The 16,892-nt window shown below is 36.6% G+C and overlaps 1 protein-coding gene across 1 annotated transcript in view; it reads left to right on the forward strand.

Moving 5' to 3' along the window:
• Positions 1-16,892, forward strand: part of LRP1B (LDL receptor related protein 1B) — a 1,867,078-nt gene that overhangs the window by 1,238,793 nt on the left and 611,393 nt on the right. The window contains exon 33 of the mRNA XM_061135390.1: positions 9,219-9,359. Within this exon, the coding sequence (XP_060991373.1) occupies positions 9,219-9,359 (141 nt within the window). The remainder of the gene's footprint in view (positions 1-9,218; positions 9,360-16,892) is intronic.

Consider the following 16,892-nt stretch of genomic DNA (forward strand, 5'->3'; position numbering starts at 1 on the left):
CAAGCAGTTATTTGGGGCCTCTGTTTTTGGCAGAAAATTCTTCTCTCTCACTGTCATTCTCTCCTTCATCATCACACAAATACTAGTTCACAGTCAAGCCATCAACTTGGAAATTAAATTACCTGCCATTCTCAGGGTTTTCTCCCTACAATCCCTGACTGCCCCTTGACTCTCAGTGAGGCAGACCTCAGTGTAACAATGAACTGAAGGAATTTTAAGAGCATATGTGTCAGTGCAAGGTCACAAAGGCTTCAGAACAAAATTCTGGGTTCTGTTCTGTGTTGCTCTTCCTCTCACCTGTGTTGCCATTCTCTGGGTTCTCTGTTTGAGAAAAATAAATAAAAACAAGTCTTGGGAGAAAGCACAGCAAAGAGACTTCTAGTACCATCATTGTCCTAAGAAATAGATTTTTGCCCAGAGCGTCAGACAAACTGCAGAAAGCTGCTCCTGCTCCAAAAAGCAGCTAACAGACTGCATATGCACATAGCCAATTTTGACTGTCTAGGTGAAGGGGCGTTTCTTATTTGCAATGGGTACAATGTAAAACTGGAACGGTTCCTATATAATTATAAATAATAGACTTTTCTGATATGTAGATATTTCTCTAATCCACTACAATTTGAGTTCTTTTTCTTTACAAGTAAGCTGTCTTTGGCCCATTTTCACCCATTTTCTCCCTATAATGTGGTTAATCTATCCTTGGGAAATAGAAAGCTGACTGAAGTTCAATATTCCTAGAACGTGGTACACAGCGGACAGTAATAGATCTAGTGATGGAAAGTTAAGTAGGCATCAGATCATGAATGGCCTTTGTGCCATGCTGAGTGGTTTGGCAGGGGAAGGCAGGCACTGTAGAATTGTAAGTGGTGGAGTGACATGCTTAGATTTGCATTTTGGAAAGATCACTCTAGTGTTTCCTCAGCAAAGGTCATCAGGAGAATGAGAAGTAATGGAGTCCTGAGCTGAGGAGTTTTAGTGGGAATGGAGAGGAAATAAAATGTTGGGATTAGTCCCTAAGAGACACGGCCCTGGGAGGGTAAAAAAGATGGCCCTGTAGTTTTTACCACAGATGCCCAAGTGGGGGACCATTCACTGTGAGAAGCTGCTGTAGTTCAGAATACTGTAACAAAAATACCACAGGCTGGGGTGCCTTAAGTGGCAAACATTTACTTCTCAATATTCTGGAGGTTGAGAAGTCCAAGATCAAGGTGGTAGCAGATTTGGCATCTGGTGAGAATGTGTTTCCTGCTTCACAGGCAGCCAGCTGGTCTTACTGTCTCACAGCAGAAGGGATAGGGAGCTCTCAGGGGCGTGTCTTTCATAAGGGTACTAATTCCACCTGTGAGGGCTCCACCCTTACAGCCTAATCACCTCCCAGGGCACCACACTCTGGGAGTAAGATTTCCATATATGAATTTAGCAGGGGACACAAACATTAATTCATACAGAATTCTATTGGGAAATAAATATACATGGGAAAAGTAAAATGGATTTTATTTTGGTCATGTAAAGTTTGCAGTGACTTCCTTATATTCAGGTAGAAATTCCTGCTATGTAGTAGCATATCTGGGCTGAAGATTAAGAGGATAATTAGGCATATGAAAGAGATTTGGGAGCTCTGAGGGTGAAATTTAGTTACTGAAATCAAAGTGAGAAATCTCCCTTACTCCTCTTCCAATTCCCAGGCAGTAGATGCAATTTTAACTCTTTGGGTTATTTATTTTGATGTTCGTTGCTGTATTTGTGGATAGTTTTTTTAAGTTATAGATTTTGCTTATTGACAGGCATTTTATTGCATCCACTCACTTATGAATGATTGAAACAGTTATATGTGCCTAGCAAAGGCCTTGGGACTTAGTGCTTATTCGCTCAGTTGTGTCTCAGTAAAATTATTTCCTTTATTTCTCTCTCTTTTGAGTGCAGGGTTTGGTGATTGTATGGTAGAACCAATTTACTTTTATGATATTTATTTTAATTATTTCATAAGTATCTTCTGTATCCCTATTAGTAGACATATTTGTTTGCTAGGACTGCCCTAACAAAGTCCCACAGACTGGATCTCTTGACAGAAATTCTTTGTCTCACTGTTCTAGAATCTTGAAGTCTGAAATCCAGGAGTCAACATGGTTGATTTTTTCTGAGGCCTCTCTCCAGGGCTTGCAGATGGCTATCTTTTCCTCCTTGAGTCTTCCATCTGTGTGTTTCTGTGGCCTAATTTTCTTTTTATAAGAACATGTGTCATATTGGATTAGGACCCACCCTATTATGTGAAAGTGTTCATTACTCAATCCTGTCTGACTCTTTGTGACCCCCATGGACTGTAGCACACCAGGCTCTTCTCTTCTGCCCATGGGATTCCCCAAGAATACTGGAGTGGGTAGCCATTTCCTTTTCCAGGTGATCTTCCCAACCCAGGGATCGCACCCAGGTCTCTGTCACTACAGGCAGAGACTCTTTACCATCTGTGCCACCAGGGAAGCCTAATTACTTCTTTAATGATTTTATGTTCAAATACAGCCCCAGTCTGAGGTACTGAGAGAATTTTAACATATGAATTTTGTGGTGCAGAGTTCAGCCTGCACCACAGTGAAATGGAGATATCCATAATTGCTTCCAACATAACCAAGGAGTTTTTGAATTCTTGTAATTTCAGAAGATTCTAGTATATTTATATGAATAACAGTGTAAGGGGAAAAGTGATAGAAATATGATTCTAAATAATTACAGAGTCAAAACCAAAGTTCTTTATATTAGAGGAGTTGTCAAAAAAATAAAAATATTTTAAGAGAAGGAAGTGGAGGAGATGGCTTTATTTAAGTGTTTTCTAAGTAGTAAATTACTATGGGAGATATTTTTAGGGATATTATTTCCCCAGTCATTTCACAGATATTTAGGGAATTTCTACATCACACTCAGTTCAAAAGAATACAAAGCACTGTGAAGAATACAAAGAAATACAAGACAGGATCCTTATTCTCGGGGTTTTCATCTCTGAATAAAGAGTCAAAATTTGTACAAGTGAAAAGAAAAGAAAAAGCATCAGTTTCATACAAAACCATGTGATGCTGTCTGTAGAGGCTTTGGAATCAATGAGAAAGAAGAGTCAATGTGGGATGGGCTAGTCTGAAGTACTGCACGGAGCGTAGGGTTAGACTTCTGCAATGAAGGGTAAGTAGAGTGGAGTGATGTGCAGACAAAAATAGGGAAACCAGAAAATGAAACTGTGCCTATTTTCTTTATAGGACTAATGACAGTCTTCAGTTATTTCTTATCTTTTTTATTATGGCAAGAACACTTACCATAAGATCTATCCTCTTAACAAATTTTTAAGTACACAATGAAGTATTGTTAGCTGTAGGCACAATATTGTATAGCAGATCTCTAGAATCTATTCATCTTCTATAACTGAAACTTTTTACACCTGCTGGACAGCAACTCCCTCATCTCCCACCCCACGCCCCACTCCTGGCAACCACTAGTCTACTCTGTTACTATGACTTTGACTGTTTTAGATACCTCATATGAGTGGAATCATTCAATATTTATCCTTCTGTGACTGGCTAATCTTATTTACTGTAATGTCCTCAAGTTTCATCCATCCTGTTGCATGTGGTGAAATTCTATTTTTAAAAAAGACTTTATTTTGTTAGAGCAGTTTTAGGTTCACAGCAAAATTGACAAGAAAATACAGAGATTGCCTATATTCTCCTTATCCCTACCCACATGGTGCCTTGCCTGTTGTCAACATCCCCAATGAGATTATTATCCTTCTTAAAGGCTGCATAATATTCCATTGTATATATACACTGGATTTTATTGATCCTTTCATCTCTTGGTGGACTTTTAGGCTGTTTCCATACGTTTACATTTGTTATTATGAATAATGCTGCAGTGAACATTGGAGTGTTAATATCTCTTCAAGGTTTTGACTTCAGTTATTTTGTATATACACCCAGAAATGGTATTGCTAGAACATTGCTGTTGTTCAATCCCTAAGTCATTTCCAACTCTTTGTGACCCAAGCACTGCAGGCTTCACTGTCCTCTACGATCTCCCAGAGTTTGCTCAAACTCATGTCCATTGAGTCAGTGATGCTATCTTACCATCTCATCCTCTTCCACCCCCTTCTCTATTTGCCTTCAATCTTTCCCAGCATCAGGGTCTTTTTCAATGAGTCAGCTCTTCTCATCAGGTGGCCAAGGTCATACGGTAGTCTATTTTTTATTTTTTGACTAATCTCCATACCATTTTAAATAGTGTCTGTACCGTTTTACCTTTCTAGCAACAGTGTACAAGAGTTTCAGTTTCTCTACATCCTTGCATCCTTGCCAGCATTGTTATGTATTTTGTTTGTGTGTTTTTTTGTTTTGTTTTGTTTACACTTTTTTGAGAGCCAGGTGTGAGGTGATATTTCATTGTGGTTTTGATTTGCATTTTCCCAATGATTAATGATGTTGAGCATTTTTTCATATACCTGTTGGCTGTTTGCAAGTCTTCTTTAGAGAAATGTTTCATTTATTTGCCCATTTTCAATCAGATTATTTATTTGCTGTTGATTTATAGGAGTTTTAAGTATACCTTTTCTATGTATTTATTTCTTATCTATCTCCCTCACTGGAACATAGGATCTATAAAGACAGAGATCTTATTCTTTCAATAATAGAACACTGTCTCAATTGCTATAGCTTTATAATAAGTCTCAAAGTTGGTATTGTCAAACTCTGTTCACTCCCTTTTATTTATTTATTTATTTTATTTTTTTGAGAAAAATTTCTGCCAAATATCTAAGTCTGAATAGCCATGGATTGTCAGACATTATTTCAAAGATAAAATGATATCCTTTGAAAAAAGTAGCTCCTACTTCCTGCAGTTTAAGCTATCTCATAAATACATTTGCTCTACACAATTGTAGTTCACTATGCACCCACGATCCAGATAATCATGATCGTGTGATCACTCACACTCACCTAGAGCCAGACATCCTGGAATGTGAAGGCAATTGGGCCTTAGGAATCATCACTATGAACAAAGCTAGTGGAGGTGAGGGAATTCCAGTTGAGCTATTTCAAATCTTGAAAGACGATGCTGTGAAAGTGCTGCACTCAATATGTCAACAAATTTGGAAAACTCAGCAGTGGCCACAGGACTGGAAAAGGTAAGTTTTCACTCCAATTCCAAAGAAAGGAAATGCCAAAGAATGCTCAAATTACCACACAATTGAACTCATCTCACACGTTATTAAAGTAATGCTCAAAATTCTCTAAGCCAGGCTTCAGGAATATGTGAACCATGAACTTCCAGATGTTAAAGCTGGTTTTAGAAAAGGCAGAGGAACCAGAGATCAAACTGCCAACATCAGCTGGATCATTGAAAAAGTAAGAGAATTCCAGAAAAACATCTATTTCTGCTTTATTGACTATGCCAAAGCCTTTGACTGTGTGGATCACAACAAACTCTGGAAAATTCTTCAAGAGATGGGAATACCAGACCACCTGACCTGCCTCTTGAGAAACCTGTATGCAGGTCAGGAAGCAAGAGATAGAACTGGACATGGAACAACAGACTGGTTCCAAATAGGAAAAGGAGTATGACAAGGCTGTATATTGTCACCGTGCTTATTTAGCTTATATGCAGAGTACATCATGAGAAACGCTGGGCTGGAAGAAGCACAAGCTGGAATCACGATTGGGGGAGACATATCAATAACCTCACGTATGCAGATGACACCACCCTTATGGCAGAAAGTGAAGAAGAACTAAAGAGCCTCTTGATGAAAGTGAAAGAGGAGAGTGAAAATGTTGACTTAAACTTCTAACATTCAGAAAACTAAGATCATGGCATCTGGTCCCATCACTTCATGGCAAATAGATGGGAAAACAGTGGAAACAGTGTCAGACTTTTGTGGGGGGGCTCCAAAATCACTGCAGATGGTGATTACAGCCATGAAATTAAAAGACACTCCTTGGAAGGAAAATTATGAACAACCTAGATAGCATATTAAAAAGCAGAGACATTACTTTGCCAACAAAGGTCCGTCTGTCTAGTCAAGGCTATGGTTTTTCCAGTGGTCATGTATGGATGTGAGAGTTGGACTATAAAGAAAGATGCGTGCTGAAGAACTGATGCTTTTGAACTGTGGTGTTGGAGAAGACTCTTGAGAGTCCCTTGGACTGCAAGGAGATCCAACCAGTCCATCATAAAGGAGATCAGTCTTGGGTATTCATTGGAAGGACTGATGGTGAAGCTGAAACTCCAATATTTTGGCCACCTGATGCAAAGAGCTGACTCATTTGAAAAGACCCTGATGCTGGGTAAGATTGAGGGCAGGGGGAGAATGGGATGACAGAGGGTGAGATGGTTGGATGGCATCACTGACTCAATTGAATTGGGTTTGGGTGGACTCCGGCAGTTGGTGATGGACAGGGAGGACTGGCGAGCTGCGGTTCATGGGGTCGCAAAGAGTCAGATACGACTGAGAGACTGAGCTGAACTGATGCACCCAAAGTGCTTTCTGCATGCACAGGCTCCTGATTTTGTTACTCAGAATAATAAAAAGGCCTGGACTGAACAAAACTGATGCTTGTTACTTTTCAATTAAGGATATTTTTAAGTAAAATTAGCCTTTTGTTTTTCCCCTGTGACTTCATGGAAGTAGTGAATCTAAATCTTGCAAGTACAGTCTGATGATACTGGCTATTGGACTTATTATTTATTTGGGGGGGAGACTGGGCTGCATGTCATATGGGATCTTAGTTCCCCCACTGGGGATTAAACCAATGCCCCCTGCACTGGAATCAGAGTCCTACCACTGGACCTCCAGGAAATTCTCTATTGGACTTTTCAGATTGATATTTTACTTTTTCCCTTTTCTATTATATTTTCTGTTTGTCTTTTTCATTTGTTTGTCATTCATTAAATAGCATTCTTGCCCTATGGAGCATGCATCGTCATCCATGACTCTGTAGGAGAGAAGAACTAATGATTCTTTGCCCAGGATTTCTCGTGTGAAGCTAGGATGACTGGTGGCTGCTTAGGACATAACCTCAGCTGTAAACTCTTCCCAGAGACAGGCAGAGGTTTGCCTCCCAGAGTCCTTCAGAAGGGTGGAGGACCTCCAGAAGGGTGGCAGTATTTGCTGTGAAGGAGATACGTTAGGAGTAAGGGCAGTGATTCATGACTTTTTACAACTTGTCTGTAGGTGTTTTGAAGGGCACAGTTGCATACTTATGAAAACATTCTGCTCTGTGTCATCCTCTTCCGCCCTCCAGGAGCCAGGACTTTAGAGTAGCTACTTTCTGAAACATTGCTGATTACCTTGGCAGTGGGTTAATAAAACCTAAGTGAATGGGCTACTCAACTTCACCATCATCATCTAAAATCCATATTATATATCAAGAGAAAGAAGACTGAACTCTGTCCTTCTATGGAAGGAGACACTGTAGAAATGAGATTAACAGCCATGGACTCTAAAATCAGTGCTTGGTTCATAGCCTGGGGCTGTTATTCATTCCATGATACCTGGAAAAAGCTCTTAAACTCTGTTTGCCTCAGTGTTCTTAGTTGTAAGATGATTTAAAAAGGTCTGTCTAGTCAAAGCTATGGTTTTTCCAGTAGTCATGTATGGATGTGAGAGTTGGACTATAAAGAAAGCTGAGCACTGAAGAACTGATGCTTTTGAACTGTGGTGTTGGAGAAGACTCTGAGAGTCCCTTGAACTGTAAGGAGATCCAACCAGTCCATCCTCAAGGAAATCAGTCCTGAATATTCATTGGGAGGACTGGTGTTGAAGCTGAAAATCTAATACTTTGGCTACCTCATGTGAAGAACTGCCTCATTGGCAAAGACCCTGATGCTGGGAAAGATTGCAGGCAGGAGGAGAAGGGGGCAACAGAGGATGAGATGGCTGGATGGCATCACCGACTCGATGGACATGAGTTTGAACAAGCTCTGGGAGTTGATGAAGGACAGGGAAGCCCGGAATGTTGCAGTCCATGGGGTCTCAAAGAGTCAGACACGACTGAGCAATTGAACTTGCCCTTAATAATAGTAGTACTTACCTTATGGAATTGTGAAGATTAAATGAATTTATCTATAGCGTTTAGAATTATGCATTGCATAAAATCAGATTTAGAAAAGGATAGTTATCATTAATGTCTGTGTTATTACTTTTCTGGTAATACCCGAAACGAAGCTTTGGTTCAGTCTAAAATATCCTGACATTTGATTGAGAATAATTATACCTTGATGATAAAGACTGAATTGTTATTGTTTTCTTCCCTGAGTTCAATAACCTTATTTAGACTTCTCTGTTGGAACTGATAGTAGTTTCAATTGTCTTGTTGAAGATTCTCGTTGAAATAAATAGATTGTTCAATACCTTTAAAATTATGAACTTGATTTAAAATTATTTCATTACCTTAAATGTTTTAATGCACTAAGAGTAGACTCTCAGAAAGAATACAAGTTTTGGAGACAGAACAACCATATATATGAATTTGACTAAGGTAGTTAATCTCTTTGAATCTCAGAAAATAATAATAGCATCCTTATGGTTTTGATATGACAATGTGACATAATATACTGTAATAGTAAGCATAAAAATTGACTACAGTTCTAGCTACCTGGCTAATTTTAATCTGAGGCACATTGCACGTTCTCTACTACCAAATAAACTTTCAGTACCAGTTAATAGGATTCATTTATAAAATTTTGGAGAAGTGATAATGAACAGTACAAAAAATAAGTCACTATAACTGTGAAGAATCCAGTAATGGAGAGTACCAGTGATTAAAAGGTTACATGCTTTATATAGAACTTAGAGAACAATCTTTTTTGCAGTTGTTTAGATATTTTGTTGGATTTTACTGTTCATTTACAGATATAGTACAATACTACTATAATCATGGTTTAGATTGTAAATAATAAAATCTGTATTCCATATTAATTTGAACTATACTTTTATTTATATCATGTATTTTTTAAGAAAAAGAAAAGTTAAAGTCAAGAATCTCTAATTGGAGTAAAAGAAGGAAAATTTAAACAATAGAATGTACTGTGATAAGTATTTTTAAAAGTAAAAGTGATTGTGCTGTTTCTCTTAGAAACAGAGTTTGGGAATTTAACCAAAGAAATCAGAAAGCATTAGAGTTCAATAGTTCTTTATTATTATCTAATAAGATGATTATCTTTTTCGTTAAAAAATCTTTTCATTTTTATAGATAAGAAACTCTGGTGGGCAGACCAAAACTTAGCTCAGCTGGGAACCTGCAGCAAAAGAGATGGAAGAAACCCCACCGTTCTAAGAAATAAGACTTCTGGGGTTGTTCATATGAAAGTGTATGATAAAGAAGCTCAGCAAGGTAAGTCACATGGTAACGAATTTGTGTTGCCTTTTGAATACATAATTATTCATATAATTTTCTCAAGTCAACAATTGATGTTTCCTATTTTCCTACTAATAAAAAAAAGGGGGAGGGAGGGAGGCAAGTACTGCTTAATACTGCAGAAGAAATACCTTTAACATAAGGTATATAATGAGCTTTCAAAATGTAGCAGAGCTGCCCAAGGAATCTGAATTTGTCAGGTCTTCAAAGAGGTCTATTCAGTTCTTGATTTAAGAATATGAAAATAATTTTAAATCCCAGCAAAATATATTCAAAGTATAATTATGCCCAGAAAATGGATGAACTAAGGGACTTCAGATGGACTATGTTGATACAAGAATTTCATAACCAAAAGCATTACATTAGCTCTAAGCATTTTGCTTTTTTGTTTCTCCTTGTCCAAATGGTATGCAGTGAAATGGAGTGAGGGAACTAACAGATGGTTTACATAGGTGGACTTGTCACCTTGCCCAAATGGCAATTAGATTAGAGATGCCAGGCAGTATGGCCCCACACCTGCTTGTTTTTCCTTACTTTTTGCTTCATGATCCATGACATTAGCAGAACTCCCTTCCCAGAAAAAATATTCTTCTATATTCTACTGTCTTATTTATATCGTGGCCATGAAAATACTTTCGTTCATATATTTTTCTGCTTAGGGAAAAAATATCCAGAAAACTTAAAAAGATTTTTATCCAAAAGATTTGGGCATGTAGACCAAAGCAGGTAAGGGTAGAGATAAGAAAAGTGAACCAAAAAAGTTTTTAAAAAGGCAATAAAAAAGAATAGTGAACCAAAGGGTTCACTAATTCTGAAGATAGGTGACAACAATCAAGCAGGCAGAATTAATTTATTGGAAAATACCAAATGAAAATCATACTGTACATCCAGAGACAAAATGAAAACCAGATTCAGGATTGCCTTTTCTGAATAGAGTATGGGCCAAATTTTAGTCTGGAATCCTTTCTTGCCAGTAGTAGTGGGGAATGTTTTTATTTATCAAGGAAAAAAAGATTTTTAAGATAAAAAAATTACTTTGTAAAACAATCTGATAACTGAGATCCATTCATGGTTGAGATGACACTGACATCCAAACTCATATGCACAAATCTGTATTTATTCTCTGATTCTTTTTTGTTATTGTCTGTAATAATGAATGAGTGTTTTCACTAGGAATTATTTAATAGAAAAATTCTATATCAAAATAAATGATTTTAGAGGCATTCAAGTCTTGGAGAATAGACTATATAACTGGAAATAAAATACTGGTAATCAGTAAATAAAATATGATTGCATTTTTGTGGATTTCAATGCAATGTATTTGTTAAGTGTAAAAATTTACAGTATTGTGATAAACTTAAGTTTATAATCGACACTGAATGAAATCATATCTGAAAACATTCAACAATATAAAATACAAATTAGAAAAGGGGAGATTATATTTCCAAACATTAAAAAAACATGTATTTACTTCTTCAACAGAACACACACATACTTTGTTGAAAATTGTAAATTAATAAAATAGTCAATTTTTTGTAGACACAATTCCAATGAAGTTTCTTGGAAGAAAAATTTAGTATATTATGCTTGTCTCACATTGTTCATTTTAACAAGGCCCATTAATCTTTTAAGGATTTGATTCTATAGGTAGAGTTGGGGCTTCCATGCATTGTGAAAGTATTTTCAAACTGACCAGGACCTCTAACACTTAGAAATTAATGGTATGATAATACTAAACTTAAAATACTGTTTCTACCAGAAGAATATGCTGATAAAAGCATCTGTATTAAAGACAACCCCATTAACAAAATCATAGCAGGTAGTTTAAAAGCTTCATTAGTATGAAATATGAGCAATTTAGGACTACTTAAGGTGTTAACAGTACTACCACTTCAGATTTCAAAGTACAATTAGTTACTTCATTTATCATTTTTGATACAGATCACTGGAGAGCTGAAACTTCTCCTTAGCCAAGTGGACTTTTCTAGTTCCACTAGGAATTGAGGAATGAAGTTTGAACATCTATATCATAGCGAAATATTAAGCCAAACCACCTTTTCTAATGTGCTAGATAGTCACCACCTAAATTATTACTTAAAAAAATCTCTATTATTTTCTGCATTCAATTTATATTTAATAGGCAAAGATACTTATTAAAAATGATTTTTATTTTACTTTTTCTCTTAGAGACTAAGCAAATAATATACAATATGTGTTATTGTTGTGCAATATTATTAGCATAGTGAGTTTTATTATTTATAAAAAATTATATCTCATTGCATATTTCTATCATTATTAAGGTTTAAAATACACAATCCCAGAAGCTCCTTTTTCTTCATTCTTCATGCATTTTGGATATCAAGGTTATATAACTCTGTATTTTCTCTTGTTTTTATAAATCATTCTCTAATCCATTATTCTTTATTTAATTACTTTGTTTCCTCTGCTGTCAATTTGTTGTTTTTTCAAAATTTATAGTTAAGTATCACTTGTTAGATTTTTGCTGTTCAATGGTAGTTGGAAAAAAATCTATATCTAAATGCATATTGCTATAGATTGTCATTGTATTTTAATATACATTCACATGTTGTTGTTCAGTTGCTCAGTCACGTCTGACTCTTTGTACTGCAGAATGCCAGGCTTCCCTGTCCTTCACTATTTCCAGCAGTTTGCTCTAATTCATGTCCATTGAGTCAGTGATGCCATCCAACCATTTAATTCTCTGCTGACCCCTTCTCCTCAATCTTAACCAGCATCAGGGTCTTTTCCAGTGAGTCAGCTCTTAGTATCTGGTGGCCAAAGTATTGGAGTTTCAGCTTCAGCATCAGTCCTTCTAATGAATATTCAGGGTTTATTTCCTTTAGGATTGACTGACTGGTTTGATCTCCTTACAGTCCAAGGGACTCTCAAGAGTCTTCTCCAGCACCACAGTTTGAAAACATTAGTTCTTTTGTGCTCAGCCTCCTTTATGGTCCAACTCTCATATCTGTACATGACTACTGGAAAAACCATGGCTTTGACTATATGGACCTTTGTCAGCAGTGATGTCTCTGCCTTTTAATGTTGCCTAGGTTTGCTATAGCTTTTCTTCCAAGAAAGCAAATGTGTTATAATTTCATAGCTGCTGTCACCATCCACATTGGTTTTGGACCCAAAAAATTAAGCCTGTCAGTGTTTCCACTGTTTCCCAATCTACTTGCCATGAAGTGATAGGACTGTATGCCATGATCTTTCATTTTTTGAATGTTGAGTTTTAAGCCAGCTTTTTCCACTTTCACCCTCATCAAGAGGCTCTTTAGTTCCTCTTCACCATCTGCCATTAGGATGGTATAATCCGCATATCTGATGTTATTAATATTTCTCCTGGCAATCTTGATTCAAGCTTGTAATTCCTCCAGCCAAGCATTTTGCATTATTACTCTGCATATGTTAAATAAGCAGGGTGACAGTATATAGCCTTGAAGTATCCCTTTCCCAATTTTTAACCAGTCCATTGTCCCATGTCTGTTCTAACTGTTGCTTCTTGGCCTGCGTGCAGGTTTCTCAGGAGGCAGGTAAATGGTCTGGTATTCCCTTCAGTTTAATTTTTTTTTTTTACATTTACTGTGTTCCACACAGTCAGAGGCTTTAGTGTAGTCAATGAAACAGAAGTAGATGTTTTTCTGAAATTCTCTTGCTTTCTATGATCCAACAGATGTTGGCAATTTAATCTCTGGTTCCTCTGCCTTTTCTAAATCCAGCTTGTACATCTAAAAGTTCTCGGTTCATGTACTGTTGAAGCCTAGCTTAAAGGATTTTGAGCATAACCTTGCTAACATGTGAAATGAGCACACTTGTGTTGTAGTTCACTTAAGAACGCTTTCTTATCTCTCCTTACTATTCCTTGGAACTCTGCATTCAGTTGGGTATATATTTCCCTTTCTCTTTTGCCTTTCACTTCTCCATTCACATGCTTCCTATAAAATGAAATAAGTGTTGGGTCAGTGTAGAATCATTATAGATCTATAAAAATAATTGGCTCTAAAACACTGATGAAAGAAATCAAAGAGGACACAAACAGATGGAGAAACATACCGTGTTCATGGATTGGAAGAATTAATATTGTCAAAATGGCTATTCTACCCAAAGCAGTCTATAGATTCAATGCAATCCCTATCAAGCTACCAATGGTATTTTTCACAGAACTAGACCAAAGAATTTCACAATTTGTATGGAAATACAAAAAACCTCGAATAGCCAAAGTAATCTTGAGAAAGAAGAATGGAACTGGAGGAATCAACCTGCCTGACTTCAGACTATACCACAAAGCCACAGTCATCAAGACAGTATGGTACTGGCACAAAGACAGAAATATAGATCAATAGAACAGAATAGAAAGCCCAGAGATAAATCCACGAACCTATGGACACCTTATCTTCGACAAAAGAGGCAACAATATACAATGGAAAAAAGACAACCTCTTTAACAAGTGGTGCTGGGAAAACTGGTCAACCACTTGTAAAAGAATGAAACTAGAACACTTTCTAACACCATACACAAAAATAAACTCAAAATGGATTAAAGATCTAAATGTAAGACCAGAAACTATAAAACTCCTAGAGGAGAACATAGGCAAAACACTCTCCGACATAAATCACAGCAAGATCCTCTATGACCCACCTCCCAGAATATTGGAAATAAAAGCAAAACTAAACAAATGGGACCTAATGAAACTTAAAAGCTTTTGCACTACAAAGGAAACTATAAGTAAGGTGAAAAGACAGCCCTCAGATTGGGAGAAAATAATAGCAAATGAAGAAACAGACAAAGGATTAATCTCAAAAATATACAAGCAACTCCTGAAGCTCAATTCCAGAAAAATAAATGACCCAATCAAAAAATGGGCCAAAGAACTAAACAGACATTTCTCCAAAGAAGACATACAGATGGCTAACAAACACATGAAAAGATGCTCAACATCACTCATTATTAGAGAAATGCAAATCAAAACCACAATGAGGTACCATTACACGCCAGTCAGGATGGCTGCTATCCAAAAGTCTACAAGCAATAAATGCTGGAGAGGGTGTGGAGAAAAGGGAATCCTCTTACACTGTTGGTGGGAATGCAAACTAGTACAGCCGCTATGGAAAACAGTGTGGAGATTCCTTAAAAAACTGGACATAGAACTGCCATATGACCCAGCAATCCCACTTCTGGGCATACACACTGAGGAAACCAGATCTGAAAGAGACACGTGCACCCCAATGTTCATCGCAGCACTGTTTATAATAGCCAGGACATGGAAGCAACCTAGATGCCCATCAGCAGATGAATGGATAAGGAAGCTGTGGTACATATACACCATGGAATATTACTCAGCCATTAAAAAGAATTCATTTGAACCAGTCCTAATGAGATGGATGAAGCTGGAGCCCATTATACAGAGTGAAGTAAGCCAGAAAGATAAAGAACATTACAGCATACTGACACATGTATATGGAATTTAGAAAGATGGTAACGATAACCCTATATGCAGAACAGAAAAAGAGACACAGAAATACAGAACAGACTTTTGAACTTTGTGGGAGAATGTGAGGGTGGGATATTTCAAAAGAACAGCATGTATACTATCTAGGGTGAAACAGATCACCAGCCCAGGTGGGATGCACAAGACAAGTGCTCCGGCCTGGTGCACTGGGAAGACCCAGAGGAATCGGGTGGAAAGGGAGGTGGGAGGGGGGATCGGGATTGGGAATACATGTAAATCCATGGCTGATTCATATCAATGTATGACAAAACCCACTGGAAAAAATAATAATAATAATAAAAATTAAAAAAAAAAATAATAATTGGCTCATCACTAAAATAGAAATAGAGCTGAAAATTCATCTTATTATTATGTCAGCTTGGTAAAAAGGAATAAATCAATTAATCTTTATTAGTTTATATAGGAAACAAAGGTAATCATTTCAAAAGTTCAAGGCAAATCATAGCATGTGAATCTATGTAAGAACAACCACCAGTTATGGGAAATCAGCAAAGAATGTGGTAGATCTCCCTGATGAGAAATTGTCCCAGTTGAGCCTATTTCACATTTCAAAAATGACAGAGCATGTGACAGGTTTGATTGAACATTTAAATCCCATTAGACTATCTTGAATTCAGGAGATTAGAAATAATGAGCTGCACTGGTATTTTGAATTTTCCATAGAGCACTATTGATATATAGCTTTCATCATGTTTTGTAATTCTCATTGGATTTATTGCACTTCATACCAGTGTTTGAACATCCAGCAAATGTCATTGCATGTCCTAGAATAATAAAAATGTTATAAAACTGGGATATTTAATGAACTTGCTGGATAAGATTGTAAATTACTTAACATCATGCTACCAGCTTTAATTAGAACATTGGGCCTAGTAAATTCAATGGAACATCTTTATAGAATGCATAACTCTGATTAACTGACTAATATTTGTTATTGCTACTACACAGGAATAAGGAAAATTAATATGCCAATTAGTTAGATAACTCTTATGGGTGTGTCTTACATTTCTTTTGGAAGAATTATGTTCCTTGAAATGGCAACAGTTAGTTCCTTGCTTTTAAGAAATTATATATATATATATATATTTATATATCTCCTTACTTTTAATGGTATAATCTTTGAGTCAATAATATAAATCAATAACTGTTTATTTGATTCAATTGGATCAAGTATTCTTGAAAATGAGGTAACTGTAGAGTTGAAGTGAAATTTAGAAGTTAGAAAGGAGATTTCCTGGTTTATGTGACCTTAAAGTATTAGAGTCTATGACCACACTCATGACACACCCATGACTTTTCTGTCACTATGAATTCTCTCATGTGTCTCACTTTGCAAAATATTAATTATTATTTATTGTAAATATATATTTACTGATATATAATTGACAGATAATTGGTTAAAATGTATAGTGTGTTGATTTAATATTTTTTATATTGCAATATGGTTACTACTGTAGTGCAAGTTGTTACATCACATAGTTATCATTTCTTTTCTTAGTGAGGACATTTAATATCTAATCTATTGTCATTCAGTTGCTAAGTCATATCTGACTCTTTGCAGCCAAAGGGACTACAGTATACCAGGCTTCCCTGTCCTCCACTGTCTCCCAGAGTTTGCGCAAGCTCATGTCGATTGAGTCTCTGATGACATCCAACCATCTCATCCTCTGTCATCCCCTTCTCCTCATGCCGTCAATCTTTTTCCCAGCATCAGGGTCTTTTCCAATGAGTCGGCTCTTTGCATCAAGTGGTCAAAGTATTAGCGCTTCAGCATCAGCATTAGTCCTTTCAATTAATATTCAGGTTGATTTCCTTTAGAATCAACTCTCTTAAATTGATTATAGTATTATTGTCTGTAATCACTATACTGTGCTTTTTTTGGAAAGACAGACTTCAACTATAATCTGCTACTTCAAATTATTTGAGGGAATAAAACATGATACTAACCAATATGAAACAGCAGCATTTACAAATCAATA

The sequence above is a fragment of the Dama dama genome, chromosome 33 (assembly GCF_033118175.1).
Source record: "Dama dama isolate Ldn47 chromosome 33, ASM3311817v1, whole genome shotgun sequence".
Taxonomy (NCBI): domain Eukaryota; kingdom Metazoa; phylum Chordata; class Mammalia; order Artiodactyla; family Cervidae; genus Dama; species Dama dama.